Source organism: Protobothrops mucrosquamatus, unplaced genomic scaffold (genome assembly GCF_001527695.2).
Source record: "Protobothrops mucrosquamatus isolate PMUCROS unplaced genomic scaffold, P.Mucros_1.0 scaffold2333, whole genome shotgun sequence".
NCBI classification, from domain to species: domain Eukaryota; kingdom Metazoa; phylum Chordata; class Lepidosauria; order Squamata; family Viperidae; genus Protobothrops; species Protobothrops mucrosquamatus.
In genome coordinates, this window is record NW_015388415.1 from 65969 (window position 1) to 85150 (window position 19182).

Genomic DNA, 19182 nt, shown 5'->3' on the forward strand with positions numbered 1-19182 from the left:
GTGGATATTTTGCAAACATGAGCAGGAATCAGTCCATGAGAGAGGTGCTGAGCACGTTATACAAATGGAGATTTCGCAGCATCCAGAGCTCGGGCAGTCGAGGGAGAAAAAAAGGGGGGGCCGGCCGCTTGAAGCATTGTGATGATCGAACACAGCTCCTTCCTTCCTTCCCTCCTTCACAAGAAAGGGTTTCCTGGTGGTGCAGGGCTGGGGGGTGGGCTGGGATGCTTTTCCCCCCCAGAGGCTATGAAGTCATACAGGGTCTCCTGCTGGAGCAGGGGGTTGGACTAGAGGACCTCCAAGGTCCCTTCCAACTCTCTTCTTCTGTTATCAATTGCTCTGCCCACCTGCGTTTTGGAAATGCAACCGGGATTTGATCATCATCACCAATAAAGTGAAGGCACATCGGGGAGACAAGGTAAAAGAGGACAGGAGAGAGAGAGAGGGATATGAATTTGCCGGGAAAACACTTCAGCACGGCCTGTGTTATAAAGTTGCCGTTTCCAGCCCAAACCGAGGTCTTCCTTCAGCCCTCAACCCCCTTAACCTGTTGAAACTAGCAAGGCAGAATCCAGTTTGCCCAGTCCACCCAGCTGTTTTTGCATTGGATCAACCTGGATTAGGCTGCTCGTTTCTCTTCCGTCCGGGCACCATCCGCGCAAACTTGAGAATCCTGCCCTCGTGTCGGAACTGACTCACGGTTTTGCTCCATGGAGGCAGACACAGCCCTCCACAGTGCCAAAACGAAGCAAGGTTGTTCACGACACCAATGGGTCTTGAACACGCTGGAATAGGAAGGTGGGGAAAGAGGAGAGAGAGGAAAACCTCTGCTGTGAAAGGATTCTTCGCTTTTGTCGTGGTGGTGGTGGCAGCACACAAGGAGGAGAAGAAGAAAAAACCAGAGCCGCACGAGGAAAATGAAAAGACTGTAAACATCATTTGGTTCCTTAAGTTTCAGCCAGGAGGAAAAGGACGCGACAGGCAGAACGGAGGAGGTCCCTCGGAGCGTTTTTCCAACTTTTTTGATCATCTTTTTTTTTTTCAGGAGCGTTGGAGGAACAAAGATTTGTACAACGGACTAAGCAGAGTCCAGCCAGAGCCATGGATCAAATCAGGGCTTTTTTTTTTTTGTCATAGAACGCACCGGAATGGAGTTCCGGCACTTTTTTTCAACGGATTTGTGCATGGTAACATTAATAGTATTAACTTACCTTGAACAAAATCCTAGTCTTTTAGATACACTAAAAATTGAAGGGTTTTTTCAACTACAAAGGTAAACCTTGTAGGGTAGGCAAGGCGGGTTGCATGACCTGTGTGAGTTCCGGCACCTTTTGTTTTGTTTGTTTTTACATAAAAAGCACTGGATAAAATATATACGTAGATGATACAGCAAAACTGAGGCCAGCTCAGTTTCCTGTTAGCAGCAAAGAGTGGCCGGTAGCCCAGCCACTTTTTCAGGACAATTCGCCACGGCCAGCTCGTCACGGGAGAAGATGCTGCAGGACAATTCAACGCTGCATCAATTAATCATTTCATTCAGTTACTTTTATTATCGGTGACCATGTTTTCGTCAAAGCTATTGTAACTCTGGTTGTTTCTGGATTGACTTTATTATTATTGGCCACGGTTCCATCGAAATTAATTTAACTTTGTATATTTGCTGAGCTGTCCTGGGAGAGGTCCCACAAAAAGCCTGAGGTCTTTTTGCTGTGATTCTAGAAAATTTAGTTGGTGAGTTGGCCATAGCGATGAAAAAACATTTCATTGGGGGGGTTTTGTGGTTTTTTAAAGATCTAACTGCAAAACTAAAACTAAATGCAACGGTGGTCTAACTTGGATCAGGACCACCAATAGATTTATTTATTTATTTATTTATTTTATTGAACTTATATGCCGCCCTTCTCCCAACAGGACTCAGGGCGGCTTACAGCATATTAAAACGATACAAACACTATCCCCAATAAAAACCAATTAAAAACAAATATTTACCGCTGTGTTACCATTAAAATTCTAATTAAAATTGTCCCTATTTAAAATTCTCCCTATCCCTAGATGGGATAGGAGAAGCTATTTCCCTCCCCACTCCCCTTGGACAACTTCGATATATACGAGAAGGGGGGAAAATAGAACTAGGAGAACAAGAGTTGCAGCTAGAATGGACCCATTTTTTTAGCCACTCTAGCCTTCCAACTGTTTGGTTGGAAGGCTAGGAGGGATCCATAACTTCAGAGGACTTTTTCTATCCAGGTCCAAATGATTCAGGGAACCAGGTTTAAAATCAGTGAACTGTGACTGACCTTGGTTAGAGCATAGCTTGACATTTCAGGCCTGGCAAGTTGTCGGCTTAGTGAGTTGTGCAAATGCTAAATTCCTTGGTGGACTGGCTGATCCTCATTGATGGTGTTAGCAATGCTCTTTTCTTCTAGCGCGCGTCCCTCATTTTATTTCTGCTCATTTTTATTTATTTATTTTTCAACCACAGAACAGACTGATAATCCATAGAGGAATACAAGTAAGGTAAACATACATACAGGAACAGCTTTATGTAAACTCACAATTAACCGGCTTGCGCTCCAGACATCCAGTGATGTGGCTGCTTTAAAAGGCAGCCTCTATGCAGTTGAGTGTCTATCTGGGGAAACGCTGACACGCTAACACAGTGCAAGACAAGATCTGATCCTATCACAGTGTGGTGGTTTGATTTTTTTCTCTTCTTTTTCAGTTTCTTTTTCTTTTTAATATATATTTTGAAGGCAACAAGCTATATTTCTTCTTTGATCACAAAGGCATGGTACAATCAAGAGATAGGAAGTCATGAATGAGGACCGAACTAGAATGGTAATGTACTAGGGATTAAAATGTCTTCTTAAAATGTAGATGACAGCGCACAGAAATAAAAAATAGGTCTTAAGTTCACAGAGGCAAAAGTGGCCAGGTCATTTTCCAAACAAACCACGGTCTCAGAATGGAGCGTCATCTATCAGGATGTGCAAATTTAAGAATGGCTGACTAGGATGTGTTTAAACCTCACATCCAAGGTGGCCAGTTAATTTCCCAACCCAACTACTACAAGTTCAATATCAGTTCAAATACTGGATTACTCCAAGTATTAGCTTGTCCTCCGTCTCCAACATCCACCCCATTTAGTAGTTTCTCCCCAATGAGAGTTAAAGTTGCTGTAAACTGCTATGGAAAAATAACGCACCAAAAAAGTGATGGGTTTTGCCATGAGCCCTTTCGCATATCCTAACCCTCCCCCCTCCCCATCTCTACCACCTCCCTGAATGCAAACTGCCAAATATGCACAACTTGTTTTGGATATTTGACTGGGCTCAAATCCGAAAGTTAGAGGGAGGGGGAGGTGAAATAGGGGAGGGAACCAACCCCAACGATGACAGCATCCTCAATTATATTCCCCGTTTCCAAACTCGATTCCAACCATGGTTTAACTAATTTCCCTGGAACTGATTAATCCAGCCATCGATTTAGGGGTCATTTGGCAAAGAGGCTGAAAAGGACCCTCTCCACACACACAACACACACACACACACTTTGAAGCTTTTTGCAAGGATTGTGGGAGCCTCTCTGGCTTGTATCTATGGTTCCACAGAGTTGGTCTTTGGGCAGCGTCCTTGTTCTCTCTGCTTCTCAGCATGAAGGCAAAACAATTTCAGAGTTATTGGGAGGATTTGCTGTCCATTCATCATCTCGTTAAATCCCAAGAAGGCAGAGCTGGGGTACCATTGCTTCTCGGTCAAATCCTGTTCGGCTCGGTGGCCACTGGGTTTTGTAAACTTGCGAGGGATGGGAGAGAAGGAGGAGAGCCCTATAGAACACAGCTACATTAAGACAGTCCGAAGGGATCACGGCATGCTGAGAGGGGGGAGTGGGTGGCTGCCTTCACAGGGGAGAGGACCACTGTGTGAAACAGCAGCCGGAGAGGCTGCGCACGAGCAGAGATACAGAAAAAGCAGGCGTCGGCCCTCTCCCTTTCTCCCCCACCTCCCCACCCCGTTTGCAAAAGACAACAGGACAAAAAAGAAAAAGAAAGTGAGCCAAGATTTTTGAAGCAAATCATGCTGAGTAGACGGGCAGAGATTTGGGCAGAGCCCCAACTTTCTGCATCCGGGCACGCCGCCGCCGCCACCAGCCGGAGAAAAGCCTGGCCCTCCAACCCCGAAGCCCCAAACTTGCAGAGGATGGATTGCTGAAGGAGGGGGGATTTTATGCAGCCCTGGGAAACGGCCTTGTCCGCAGCAAGAGGGAAGATGAAAGAGTGTGGCTGTGCTTTTTTTTTTTTTTGGCGGAAAAAAGCCACGGCAAGGTTGTTAACAGCCATCGCGCTTCAGCAGGGGAGCTCCAGAGAGGAGGGCACAGGGCGAGAAAAGAAAACGACCACAGGATGGGAAGGGGTTGGGGATGGGGTGGAGGAGAAAGAGAAACAACTCCATGGTCCATTCCTTTATCACCCATCAGTGCATCGGTAGCAACGCTTCCTTCAGGACACAATAACCGGACGAGACACAGAAGAGCAAAGGTCGTGGACGGTCAAATCCCTGGAGAAATGGAATGGATGCCAAGCGGTCAGTTACAGGGTCTAGCCCCCCTCAGCCTGGAACCGTGCAGCAGGAGCTGCTGTGACCGGCCTGGCCTGGCATCCCACCTCGGGCCCCACTGTCCATATTAGGAACAAAACACCCTGCAAGAAAGCTGGCGGTTAGGACTGGCATAAGACTTCCTCTTAGCATCGGCTGGTCTCCAAAGGCTGAGTGGGGGACAGGCTTCTTTAACACTTGGAAATCCCAGAGCTGTAAGATAGATAGAGGAGACCCCCCCTCCCAACCCCCCCCCCAGAGAAGGCACAATAGGATCCTTCCTTTTTACCTTCCACTTCAGTGAGGGGCTATCGTAAGTCTACGTTTACTGCTCACAGCTTACTCTTTGCATCGAAAGCTTGTAACGCCGGGCTGCTTCTTAATCTCGCATTTTGACAAGCTGCCTATAAAGAGGATCTGGATCCGGCCAGATTTGTTGGTTGGTTTGTTTATCTCCCGTCTTTCTTGTTTTTACAAATAACTCAAAAGAGCGAACAGATCCAACACACTTTCTTCCTCTTGTTTTCCCCACAACAACAATGTGAGGCTAGTTGGGCTGAGAAGGGTGGACTGGCTCAAAGTTACTCACCTGGGTTTCATGCCTAAGGTGGGACTACAACTCCCAGCCTCCTGGTGATTAGTCCAAAGGTACTCAGCTGGGTTTCATGCCTAACGTGGAACTGGAACTCACCGTCTCCTGGTGATTGCTCCAAGGTCATCAGCTGACTTTTGTACCTAAGGTGGAACTAGAACTCACTGTCTGCTGGTGACTGGCCCAAAGTCACCCAGCTGGCTTTCATGGCTACGGCGGGACTAGAAGTCACCAACTCCAGCTTTCTAGCCTGGTGCCTTAACCACTAGATCAAATTGGCTCGTATATTCTGCCGTGCTAGGAATGTTCAAAATACAGGTGGGACACAACTGAATTTCTCCACCAAATCTGTGGGCAGAAGACTCTTCAACCAGGAGGACTCTTGGAGAAAGAGAATTCTCCAGGGGTTTTAGCTCCTTCCCCAAGGAAGTAATTCCTTCCAAATTATATCCCTTGAGATGCAAAGGAGTATGGGAAGGCTGGGAGAAGATTGGGCAATGTAAAACAGGACATTCACACACATTCATTGGTCATCTCCTCACAAAGTAAGCGCAAGAATGTCTGCAACATTCTCTTCTGCTTTGGAATAATTTCTAAAGCAAAACTCTGTTTGTCAAAGTATGTGAGATCTGGTATAAGAAAACACAGAACATTTTCCAAACCATCCGCCCACCTACATTCGCTATGGAAGCTGAGCCATTTCACCACTGAGCCCTCCAAACTATTAAAAGTGTCTATTTTTTTTTCCACCTCACACATTTTGAGAACCCAGAAACCCAGGTTATTAGAAGGAACACTTCACAAAAGCTGAAAAAGGCACTCACTCATCTGTGTCTTTTTTGCTTTCCTCGATCTGCGCAATGGATTCGGATCGGAGGCGGTTGGTCACTTCGTACGTGCGCAGAGTGACTCCAAAGATATCTTCGTGGTATCGGTTGTCGTCCTGTAAAATGATGTGTTTGTGGGGTCGAGAGAAAGAGAATCAGAAGAGAGAGAGAGAGAGAAAGAGAGACAGAAAACAGAAAGAGAGAGAGAGAGAAAGAAAAAAGAGAGAGAAAAAGAGAATGAGATGGAAGGAAAGAGAAAGGAAGGAAGGAAGGAAGGAAGGAAGAAAGGAAGGAAGGAAGGAAGGAAGGAAGGAAGGAAGGAAGGAAGGAGAGAAAAATAGAGAGAGAAAGAGAGACGGGGAGGGAAAGAGAGAGAGAAAAGAGAAACAAGAGAGAGAAAGAGATAGAAGGAAAGAGAAAGAAAAAGAGAAAAAAAGAGAGAAAGAGAAAAGAGAAACAAGAGAGAGGGAAAGATTGAAGGAAAGAAAGAAAAAGAAAAGGAGAGAAACAGAGGAGAAAGAAAAAGAGATAGAAGAGAAACGAGAGAAAGAGATAGAAGGAAAGAGAAAGAAAAAGGAAAGAAGAGAAACAGAGGAGAGAAAAAGAAAAAAAGAGAAAAGAGAATGAGAGGGAAAGAGAAAGAAAAAAAGAAGAAAAGAAACAGAGGAGAGAGAAAGAAAAAGAGAGAGAGAGAGAGAGAAGAAACACAGAAATCAGGATCAAACTCCAGTCGTGGGCAGAGTTTGCCTGCAATACTGCTCTTTAACCACTGTGCCACCAGGGCTCTGTACAGGGAAGGTTGAAACACACCATGGGAATGTTGGCTTACCCTCAGCTTGCTAATGAATGCAACACCCTCCTCGGCTGACAGCTTCCCCTGTTCCCGAACAATACTTTGGATGGTCTTGAGCACATCTCCAGCCATGGTGACATCACCGCACACGTAGACATGACCACCCTTCTCCTTCAGGGCTTTGTACACCGAACTCGCCAATTGCTCCTGCAGGATGTTCTGCACATATTTCTATAAAAAGGAAAAAGACAAGAGCTTTATAGCACATCGGCAGAGAGTCCTTGACCGATGACCAATTCTGGGGGGGGGGGGCAGAATTCCCATTGCTAAGCAGGGCAGTTGTTAAATGAATCACACCAGATTTTACCACCTTTTGTTGTTAAGCGAATCATGCAGTCGGTCATCAAATCCAGCTTCCCCTACTGACTCTGCTTTTTGACTGTCTCTTTGGAATGGGGTGCAGACGTTATTTATCTCTCTGTGCTTGTCGATGGCCAATTTGTCTTAGGGACAAGACTTTTAAGCAATGATCAGGAGAATCTGCTCTGGGTGGGCTGTGGATCGGGTGAGGTGACTTACCTTTGGTTTTTCTGGTTCACGAGAATAGGCTGTGAACAGCTCTTTGAAGACCCCACTGCTCTTGGCCAGCAAAGTCTCTTCTTTGTAAATGTGATCAATCTTGGATTGTCGGCAACCGAAGACTAGTGTCATGGGGCATGGTTTCAGCCCTAGTGAGAAGATTGGGAGAAGAAAAAGGGGTTTTTTTCCCTTACCAGTCATCCTAGTAGCATACATAAGACCCGTGTCCATATTTAGAAGATAGAACATTGAACAATAGGTTTGGAAGGGACCTAGTTCAACCCTCCCCCCACTTGAACAGGAGACCCTATACACCATTCTGGACAAATGGCTGTCCAGTCTCTTCTTAAAAATCTTCAGTGATGGAGGACCCACAACTTCTGGAGGCAAGCTGTTTCACTGATTAATTGTTCTAGCTCTTTCGAAGGCAGCAAAGTCCACATTTTGGACAGAGAGGACTGCTGGTTTGAAAGAGGGGTCAAAGAGGCCATCTAGGTCAAAATTGAACAGCCCTATCTCAACAGAGGGGGGGATACCACACCATCTATCTCCAGTCTACAACACAGTCCTTTCAACAGTTCCAAGAAGGCTCTACACCCATTTCTACCACTCAGGTGACCCTGAAGACACAGATAAACCTCCAAGTGGCCTCAACGCCTCTCTAAAAGAAGGCAAATGACCAGCTGTCTTCAAGGAGTATAAATCCTTCCATTCTCTACCATCCAGTCTGAGCTGAAGAAGCTTCTTGGATGAGAAGCGAAACGTCTTCAAAGAAAAACAAGGAAGTCCAGTTGCCATGTGAAAAAGCATCTTTGGGACATCTTTTAGCTCATTACTCATGTGTGCCAAAATATATCCTCTTCCTAAAATCAGCTCGTTTGCTACTATTGCATGCCTATCCATCCACCTTCCCCCAAATTAACCAACCTTTATGTTTGAGATCAAAGAGCCGCTGTTGCCAGAAGCTCCGAAAAGGTGCAATTCCAGTCCCAGGGCCAACCAGAATGCAGGGAATCTGGGGATCTTGTGGCATGTGAAATCCAGGTGCTCTGGAGAAACAAAACGGGAGTTTCACTGTCATCGCACAAGTTGGCTTCCATCTTCTTGTATCAGGAAGTCATGAAAAGTAGACTAGTAGGATGCTTCTACCAGCCACTGTTGAGAAGGTTAGAGGAAGACCATGCTCCAGTCTGTGGGATCTTTTTATATTTTGGGCGCCTTCAAGTCAGGGTTGACTCATGGCAACTACCTGGACAGGTCCCTAAAGCTTTTTTGGTAACGTTTTTGGAAGTGGCTTGCCATTGCCTCCTTCCTAGGGCTGAAGAGAGAGGGACTGGCCCAAGGTCACCCAACTGGCTTCTAAGGAGTAGAATTCTTGATCTCTTGGTCTACACCAAACTGGCTCTCTTGTGGAATCTAGTTGCAAAAAGAAAATCACAAAATCATGATCCACAGAGTGACTGAAAGTCTAGGCGTTGCCTTATCAGTGTGCAGTTGAATTTCACGTCCCTCAATGCATAAGATCGCAACCTTAAAGCAATCCAGCCTTATAGGCTTTAGAGCAGGGGTCTTCAAACTTGGACACTTTAAGGTGCAACTTCAACTCCCAGAATCCCCCAGCCAGCTGCCTTAGGCTTAGAGAGCTCTGAAGGTGAAAGAGGCTATTCTATTTTAATCTGAAGTAGAACATCTGATAGCCATCTGACTATTGCACGAATATACCCAGAGAAAGAATGCTTCCAGTATCCCTAGGGAATTGATTCTACTGTTGAAGTTTTGTAACAGCCAGAATCTCCCATTATAACTTAGGAACATAAATTCACTTTTCCTGAAGCATCATTAGTTGAATCGTTTAAGTCAAGGACCATCTGTAATGCAGTTTCTACTTTGAGCAAGACACATTTGGGAGTCTTCAGCCAAATCATGGGCGGATTGACTCCCAACATTGAGATCAACATAGAGTAGAAACTGGAACTTGTGTCTGGAAACTTCAACAAGATTAACAACAGTTTGGCACCCAAATGCTCTAGTTTCATTTTCGAATCTTCACTTTATCCTTTCTTACCCTCTAACAAAGCATGGCACCACCTCATCCTCCTGTATCTGGTTGAACCAGGACGAACATACTCCGTGGTGTATTGGACCTTCCCCATCTAGGAAAAGATGCAGAAGGTGTTGGATAATATTTAGTGAGATTCCAATGCATATAATATATATATCTCTATTTAAAAAGAAAGCACTTGTCCATGTTCAACTTTCTAAGTTGTTCAAAGTGGCCGTAGGGAAGTAATCTACAAATACTCTAGAGCAGGGGTAGGCAACCTTGGCTCTTTTGTGACTCCTGGACTTCAATACCCAGAATTCCTGAATGAGCCATGCTGACTCAGGAATTCTGGGAGTTGTAGTCCACAAGTCATAAAAGAGCCAAGGTTGTCTACCATTGCTCTAGACAATGATACAATGGGCATCATAAGCAAACTTGTAAAGTGTATAGATACTATATTTATAGTATTTTTATGAATATAATATTTATGGTATTTACCTCACTCTTTTGGACTCAAATATCAAGCAATGCACAACCAAATACATTGAAACAAATGATCTTCATCGTAACAGCAGTACGAGTTACTTGGACCTGAAAAGTAGATCTGTCCGGGCCACGTGTCTTCCTTTGTCTCCCGGTTGATGTTCACCACAGGCTTCAAAATCAGTACCTTCGCCAAAGCAGGCCACCACATATGGCCCAGATGTAGCACATCCTGTAGTCCCTCAAATGTGGGGCCAGAGATGGCTCTCCTCAGAACTTTGCTTGTAATATGCTTTTATCTTTACATTTGAAACGAAAGACTAATCTCCACGGAGGACGTTGTGCTTGGCAAAGTTATACCATTATCCTGGACTACAGTTGTGACTTTGGGCTTGGAGACAATGGCTAAGGAACAAAGAACGTTGATGAGAAGAACACCAAGGCTCACTGAACATCGGAGATCTTTTCCCCAAAGGTCCCTCATCACAAAGATCAGAGCAACGGAACCTAGTTAGCAGGAGAAACTGATCTGTCCAAGTGGAGCTCTCCACGGTGCTGATTTGTTTGAATTGACAGCTCCATTTGTGCGAGTGGTGCGTGCGCGCCCTCCACTCGTATAAATGGAGCTTCGTGAGGTGAGCGGAGGGTCCTTGCACTTGTGCACGAAGCTCCACTCGTGTGAGCGGCAAGCGTTTATGCTCACACGCGAAGCTCCACTTGTGCGAGTGGAGGACGCTTGCCCTCGTCCGCGAAGCTCCGTTCGTGCAAATGGAGTTTCACACGTGAGTGCAAGCACCTTCCACTCACACAAGTTGAGCTTCACACGTGTGCGCTTGCCCATTTCTCCTGTGGCCCAGTTTTGAGGTTGAGGACCGCTGTCTTAGTTTCTTTACCGTATGTTTCTGAACAGACATAACGAGCTATTTGTTTTGCAAATCAATCCAGCTTAGTGCATGGCTAAATTCAGCTCTCCCAAGTAGCCTTATACTATTAGACCAAGGTAGTTTCGTTCATTGGGGACTTGGCCTGCTTTGTTTGGCTTTGATCCTGCTTTCCAGGCCACAGAGAGTGTGGTTTACCTCTGGTGCGATAGGACACCACAGCCACCGTGAGGTGCACTTCGTCCGGATACATGTCTGGGGAGGAACTAATGGAATAGTAACGAGGTTGAAGGAGAGGGAGCTGGGTGAGGAGGAGGGTGGAAGGCATCTGCACGGATGGGAATTCTTGCAGCACTTCTACCATGGTGGGGTTTTTCGACCACTTCCATTCCTCATAATCCTGAAGACCCTTGTGTGGAAGAAAGAAGGCAGAGAGTTTAGCTCCAGGCAAAAACTGGAGATTGACTCGCTGAGTAGAATCATTACAGCCAAGCAGACGGACAGATTATCTTCTAGTCCAACAAGACCTTCCCAATGGGATCAGCAAGAGACATGTTCTGATGAAGAAAATATGCAAGCACAACTCCAGTGTGCTACATCTGAAAGAAGAACGCGGTCTACAGTATCCAGCTTTATCCTCCAAGAATCTGTCTAATCCTCTTTTAAAGCCACCCATCCTGGCTCCATTCCCACAAACATGGACTGGCATTCAAGAGAGGAAACGGGAGCTTCAAAAGAACCAGTGACCACCAAATATTTCGGCACCGAAATGTCAAAATGATGAAAGGATAATTCTGTGGCTGATGCCTCCTCCTGGGGAGGTGGCTTTGCATAATTACAACAATCAGCAACTCAACTTGGGCAGGTCAATCAGGAATATTATGTGTGTACCACACACTTGGGGCAGTGAGAAAAAGATCTTGCGTGTCTGTCCCCCACCCCCAACATGTGTCAGTTTGGATCGCATTCTAAACACTTTCCAGCAGCCCTGTACAATATATAAACTATAATCTGGTTCTGAGTTTGCACAAAATGCTTAATGACAAAGTGTGTGCACTGGATGTTTGTTTAGCTTTGAGTTTGATGGAAGTGAAAGCACAATTCGTAGTACTTGAATACAATAAAACATTTTATTGGACATTTATTTGGACTAAGACCTCCAAGGCCCCTTCTAGCTTCTATTCTATTCTATTCCATTCCATATATTCTATTCTATTCTATTCTATTCTATTCTATTCTATTCTATTCTATTCTATTCTATTCCATTCCATTCCATTCCATTCCATTCCAATCTGTTATTCTATTCTATTCTATTCTATTCTATTCTATTCTATTCTATTCTATTCTATTCTATTCTATTCTATTCTATTCCATTCCATTCCATTCCATTCCATTCCATTCTAATCTGTTATTCTATTCTATTCTATTCTATTCTATTCTATTCTATTCTATTCTATTCTATTCTATTCTACTCCATTCCATTCCAATCTGTTATTCTATTCTATTCTATTCTATTCTATTCTATTCTATTCTATTCTATTCTATTCTATTCTATTCTACTCCATTCCATTCCAATCTGTTATTCTATTCTATTCTATTCTATTCTATTCTATTCTATTCTATTCTATTCTATTCTTGCTGAGATTTGCAGATTTTTTTTGATGCAAAGGATGCAGATTACGTAATTGTGTCAAAATGGAACTATTTACACTAATCCATCCATCTGCATAATGGTTCCGTTTTGCAAATGGTATCAGTTGTGCAATGATGTCATCGCCAGGATGACATACCCAGCCATGCTGCTCTCTAATTAATGGGCATTCATAAATGTCGCCCCTTCTCATATTCACTCCATTCAATCAAGACTTCACTGTAAACTTAGGAAATGAATTCTCCCAGTCACTGAACTGGGTGAAGACAGATTATGCCAGGAGAGATGATGGATGAAATGGAATAACCTTTTTACAAAGTGTGAAGTCAGACAAGACTGCATAATTAAAAATAATAATAATGAGGCTTAAAAATACAGTTGGCATTTCTGAAGGCTTCTAAAAATACGTATTCGTTTGTAGTTTTATGTGAAAACAAAATTTACGACCTTATAATCATATTACCATTAAAAAGAACTCTTAAGATGTTATGTAGAATATAGGTGATCAGAAAAAAACTGTTCCTGTACAAAAGTACTTAAAACAAAATAAACCAAAAGGATAGGCCAAAAACCATCTCCCCCAGTGAACAAAACAAACCAATAAAACAAAGAAGGGCCGAACAAAATTAAGAAAAAAACACAAGAAGACACCTAAATTATATCCGTAAAAGAAAATGATCTCATTTAATGAAAAAAGCAAAAAAAAAAACACAAAACACCCAGGCCCTTAAATTTGTATAACTTTCTTCAATTTCATCCTCGCAGTTCAGCTTTTGAACCATGTATCAAATCTAGAACAGAGTTCTAGAACAGAGTTTTTTTTTCAACCTTGGCCACTTACAGGTATGTGGACGTCAGCTCCCAGAATTCCCCAGCCAGCCTTGAAGTCCACATGTCCGAATGTAGGCTAAGGTGGGTCTAGACATGCTAAATCAGGACTGTCCAAAGTTGACCACTTGAAGACTTGGGAACTTCAACTGTCAGAATGCTGGCTGGGGAAATCTGGGGGTTGAAGTCCACAAGTCTTAATGACCAAGGTTGGATACCCGTATGCTAAATTATCACATGGATGTTCTCAGCATTGTGGAAGAGAGGGAGCTAATTAAGGTCCCCAACATCCTTCTTCACCACCTTCTTACCATGCTAAGAACTTGTAAGCGTTTCTTCTCCTTCTCGTCAGTGGCCAGTAAGGCAAACTGCTGCAGCAGAATCGGTGTGGGAGGGGTCGTGATGTCCAGGTAATATTTGAACGCCTGGAATATGGTACAAGCAGGAACGCGGTCCTCATCGGTCCAGTTGCTGATGGTACCTGAAGATTCAAACCCCATGTCACAAGTTCAAGTTAGGACTGGCTTTGAAGACCTCACATGTGCTAGAGCAGGGGTAGGCAACCTTGGCTCTTTTATGACTGGTGGACTTCAACTCCCAGAATTCCTGAGCCAGCATGGCTCAGCTTGGAAACCTCTCCCTTTCCCCTCAGCTCAGGAATTCTGGGAGTTGAAGTCCACGAGTCATAAAAGAGCCAAGGTTGCCTACCCCTGTCCTAGAGAATTTGTGCACTGATGATGTTACTTAGCATGATAAACGAAGACAAAAGAATGAAATCAGGCCTTCCCACCTAATGCTGTAGTTCTCTCTTCCAGAAGTTCCACTTTTACTAGTTGGTTGGTGGGTGGTGCGTCCTCCAGTCTTTCAATCAAGGTGTTGACCAAATCTTCATGGTTTCCCGGAAACACTCCCAGGTGATCTCCGGGCAGGTAATGCAACCCCTGCTGCCCGTTTGTGTGAAGCCGCAAGAAAATGGTGGAACGGCTAAAAAAGGAGAAGTTTCAAGTTTTACACTGTCAGTCTTCAAAAGCAGGAAAGACAGACTGAGTCACTTCAAAACAATTATTTTTATAATCCCTGTTTTTATAAAACAGAAATCTCAAAAAACTAAAGCAACTACTTGTATTATTGAAGATATATCCTGAGAATTGTTAAGGAGGAGCCTTCTTAACTGTGCTGTCTCTTGGTCTTCTGGAATGCAGCCCCTCCCACCTGGGAATCCAGACTGCATTCCACCACACAGACAAACATTTCTGTGTTCACACACAGTTTAAGGAGTTATCATGCTCTCCTTTATGAATGTATTTTCAAAAAAATATTTGGCCTACTCTATCTGTTCTGTAACAGTCCATCTTTTGCTTGAGCCAGGCTTACGTCTAATGACGGCTAAACATTATCTTCCTATTCAGGTGTAAGGGCATCACTGATTATTCATTCGGTGGAACAATAACGACACGGGCTATGGTTTTGGGTCCCATTGGTGAGGCTCCAATTTGCCACTCTTGAAAAAAAAAACCCACAATGGAGGAGTCCTTGCAAAGCTCTTTATAAGTCCTTTTTGGAGTAAATCCCTTCCTACAGTTCCTACCTGGATTTGAGGCTTTGGAGATTCTGACGGGCCAGCAGCCGAGCGGCGTAGACTCGTTTTTTGTGGATGCTGTATAAACCTGGGAAGGAAAGAGCAATCGTAAGCAACGAGAGCAGAGTGTAAGGCTTCCAGAGGTGAAGATACCCCAGTTTGATACAAGGAGGAGGTCAGCAAGTGGCCAGGTGTTGCTTGCCTCCAGGGCTCTCCTATCTAGCAATCATTGACACCTGCCTCACTCAGGCTTCCAACAAAGGTGCTTCAGAGCATAAGGAGACATGCATGGAGCACTCACTCCTAACTTCTTAACCTATTTGAGCAGGGGGCTGGACTAGAAGACCTCCAAGGCATCCAGATGGCATCTGGAAGAAAAGCATCTTTAGGAAGCCCAGAATAGTACCTTGGGTCAGCTCTGGAGCCTCAGCCACGTAGGTCAGCCGGAACTTGCTTCTCTTCCAGCTGCGGTCGTTGCTGATGAGAGAGTTGTTGGCTTTTTCGATGTTGACGTCATCCCCCACACAGAAGACATCACACGCTGCCTGCAGGACACAACAAGCACTCAAGGGAAGGCCGGGAAAGTGGGGGGGAGAGAGGAGGGTCTTACCAAGATCCTCCTCCTCTCAAACAGAGCGGAGAGGTGAGATTTAAGGAGCTACCCACACAGCACAAGCAGAATTGAAGACTTAACCAACGACCCGCAGTGGAGCCTCACCATTAGTCGTGAGGGTTGGAAAGAGGATCATCACAAGACCAGATCCGATTTTATGACCATTTTGGGGGGGGGTCAGTGCGGTCGTAAAGCGAACATTGCAATAGTTCAGTGAGCCCGTTGTTTGCTGTGGGGTGTTCTTGCTGAAAACTAGAAGTATACACCGGTCTGGGCAAAATCACCTCCTCTCCTAGATACCAAGAAGCATCCGTTAAATGTAGGTTACCTTGAAGACTTTCTTGGCCCAGGTTCTGAAGGATTCCTCCTGACCACACAGTTCATCCCCCTCGCCCATCCTTAGGATGCGTTCCCCTCCCAGCTCTTCCAGGAGTGTGTCCACGGCACGGGCGAAGGCGCAGAAATGAGGATAAGCTCTGGAGCCCAGCCCAAAGACAGAGAACCTGCAAGGAAGGAAGGCAAGGCACAAATGACCACAAACCTCTGGCTCCCAAGCAGAGCCAGCATGGAGGCAAGAAGGATGCAGTTTGCTTCTACAGCGAAAGTCATGTCATCTATATCTTCTCCTTCTCCTTCTCCTTCTCCATCTCCTCCTCCTATTCGTCCTCCTCCTCCTCTTCCTCCCACTTTGGGTGTCAAAGTATTGATTCTTGCACTTCTGGCAAAGACTCTCAAAGTCCAACCCCACATCCATGTCATGAGAAGTGGTAACAGGACAAAGTAAGATGTAAAAAAAGAGGTTGAGACTCTGGAAAGAGTACAGAGAAGAGCAACCATGATGATCAGGGGACTGGAGGCTACAACATATAAAGAACGGTTGCTGGAGTTGGGCATGTCTAGTTTAATGAAGAGAAGGACTAGGGGGGGATATGATAGCAGGCTTTCAATATCTCAGGGGCTGCCCCAAAGAAGAGGGAGTCAAGCTATTCTCCAAAGCACCTGAAGGCAGGACAAGAAGCAACGGGTGGAAACTAATCAAGGAGAGAAGCAACCTAGAACTAAGGAGAAACTTCCTGACAGTGAGAACAATTAACCAGTGGAACAACCTGCCTCCAGAAGCGGTGACTGCTCCAACACTGGAAGTTTTCAAGAAGAGACTGGACAGCCATTTGTCTGAAACGGTATAGGGCTTCCTGCCTGAGCAGGGGGTTGGACTAGAAGACCTCCAAGGTCCCTTCCAACTCTGTTATTCTGTTAAGGGATTGCTAAGATTGGGCAAAGTATGGCGTGGCCTTGTGCCACAGGACGGCTACGGCAGCCAGGACGGCCATCTTGGGCCACCCTCAAACAGCCTGTCTGTAGGGGCTCTGGTGAAGTGGCGACAGGCCCAGCAAGCTGGCAATGGCTATTATATTGCTACGGAAATTATAAGGAGATAGAAAAGGGCTGATCCAAGACAAATCACATGGGGAAAATGATGGAGGAACATCTGAATGACACCATCCTCCTTTCTCCAGCCGCTCTCAGCTTCTCTGCTTACCTGACGTTGGCTAGAGGACCAGCACTCTCAAAGTTATCCCTGGCTTCAGGTCCATCAATAGAGGATTTCCGGGCATCCGAATATGAGGAGACACTGTTGAAGCGCACTTTGTAGCTTCTGCAAACAAGGGGGGAGAGTTAAAGAACCAGGTAGGGAGAGAAAATCAACCCTATGCTACTCTTTGTGAGTGCATTCCAGGTAGTTATTTCCCTGTTGAGGCCCCAAAATGTATAAAGGCCTATGATCAAATCTCCTCACTTAAAATTAAAAAAAGAATTATTATTATTTTTGAAAAGCATTTGCAACCGGCTCTAAAGCGAGACAAGAGTGAAATAAATCTGATTTGACTGTCCTATATCTGTGGGGTGCAAAACTCACCTTTGAACAAGACGCTGGCACCTGCGTTGCCATAAAACAGAAAGTTAACTGGGACAAAATTAAATTTGATCCATTTGCGGAGATTTCAACTCAACCAAAACCACATTGGGTTCAGGTTATTACTCTCCGGTCACGGTTTGGATAATTTTTCCCGTCTGCCGCAGTAAATATTACAAATTGGAAGTCCCTGGGGCTTGCAAATGTCTGCTTATTTGGAGGCAAGCATTCTTGAACTCAATGGCTCTTGCTTCTGAGTAGGTACGTGCAAGAATGTTTTAATGTTTCTTTTTTTTTTTTTTTGTAAATAAAAGAAACATTTATTCGTTGCAACCATAATACAGAATACACTATAATATGATAAATGCATAATAAAAACATTTGTAACAATAACATTTTATATTGTAATTATGCTTACATGCCTATTAATTATTGTTTAAATGAGTACTTTTCCATTGAATTAATATTTTTTGTCAATGTATCATCTTCTAACAATACAGTATATCAATTTATCAACATTCAATCTCGATTTCTCACTTTTCCAATGTTTACACTTTTAATGTTTCTTTAAAATAGTTTTATTCTCTTCAAATTCTAAGGGCACCGGGCCCACGAAAGCAACCAAAGACAAAATAATCACAAACTGTCTATATTAGGATTTTAAAAAAATAAATAAAGAAAATGCAACAAAATAGAAAAAACATTGAAAAGTGCAGTGGGGGGGGGGGGAATTTGCCTCCAAAAGGAATTGGCTCAAGAAACTAGTCAAAGAAATGTGATAAAACCCTGACATCTAGTGGCAGGTCGATGTAATTACTATGCTTTAAAAAAAAAAAATCATAGGCTTAAGTTTACACATTATTTAACCGCTCTTCAAATACAGCAGTATTTCTCAACCTTGACAATTTTAAGGCATGTGGACTTCAACTCCCAGAATTCCACAGCCAGCATTGCTGGCTGTGGAATTCTGGGAGTTGAAGTCCACATGCCTTAAAATTGTCAAGGTTGAGAAACACTGAGCTAGAGACATTTTTCTGCATTTTGCAGGTTGCAAAAGCCCTGTGAACTGATGGTTCAATGTCATTTGCAAATCTCAGAAAACTGATTAATTTGTTAATCAGGGAAAAGATTATCTGGAGGCAGCGATAGAGAGAAATGTGGCGTTCCGCAGGACAAATGTAATGCTTATTTTCTGCTGAAATTGGACTGCTGCTGAGTCAATTAGCTCTTCCCCACCACCACCGCTGTCCACACAATTACATCATTAACAGCAACAATTTCCACTAATTAGATCCATCTTAGATCTGGATTAGGAAGAGATGTGTCTGTTTTCCTGGAATCAGGAAAATAGGTGTGGTTTTTTTTTTCACGGAGGGGAAAATTGAAATTTCCAGTTGCCAAATCCCAGTGTGGTTAGTGCTCACCACCTATCATGGTAAGGAAAGAAATGTTACAGTAATTTCTGTGGGTTCTGTAACGGCGGCTTTATTATTTTGCAAATTGCTGCTATAATGCATGTAATGAAAAGGAGTGCGATTCGCTTAAACTCCTATGCTCTTAGCAAAGTACAGAGTTTGCAAGCTGCAATTGCAAACTTAGCAAAAGTTATTTTAAGATTTTTACCTGCCAACAAAAGAGATGTACCTAACACTTCTGCCCACCCAGGAACTCTGCAAATTTATGGGAGTTGACTGAAATTCTTATAACCCCACCATAGACCGGCACGTAAGAAGGAAGTACGAGAAATCAAGGGAACGCTTCCAAGTTGCTAAGGAATTCGATTAAGCAATCTCGTTAAATTA

The 19182-nt window shown here is 44.1% G+C and overlaps 1 protein-coding gene across 1 annotated transcript in view; it reads right to left on the reverse strand.

The window, feature by feature from the left end:
- Window positions 1-4325: 4325 nt before the first annotated feature.
- Window positions 4326-19182, reverse strand: part of NOS1 (nitric oxide synthase 1) — a 58023-nt gene continuing 43166 nt past the window's right edge. Inside the window, exons 16-28 of the mRNA XM_029285842.1 lie at window positions 17006-17122; window positions 15794-15968; window positions 15259-15397; window positions 14862-14940; window positions 14064-14257; window positions 13585-13754; window positions 10993-11203; window positions 9452-9539; window positions 8314-8435; window positions 7387-7535; window positions 6844-7038; window positions 6012-6130; window positions 4326-4556 (exon numbers count right to left, since the gene is read on the reverse strand). Coding sequence (XP_029141675.1) covers window positions 4499-4556; window positions 6012-6130; window positions 6844-7038; window positions 7387-7535; window positions 8314-8435; window positions 9452-9539; window positions 10993-11203; window positions 13585-13754; window positions 14064-14257; window positions 14862-14940; window positions 15259-15397; window positions 15794-15968; window positions 17006-17122 — 1816 coding nt within the window. The 3' untranslated portion in view covers window positions 4326-4498. The remainder of the gene's footprint in view (window positions 4557-6011; window positions 6131-6843; window positions 7039-7386; window positions 7536-8313; window positions 8436-9451; window positions 9540-10992; window positions 11204-13584; window positions 13755-14063; window positions 14258-14861; window positions 14941-15258; window positions 15398-15793; window positions 15969-17005; window positions 17123-19182) is intronic.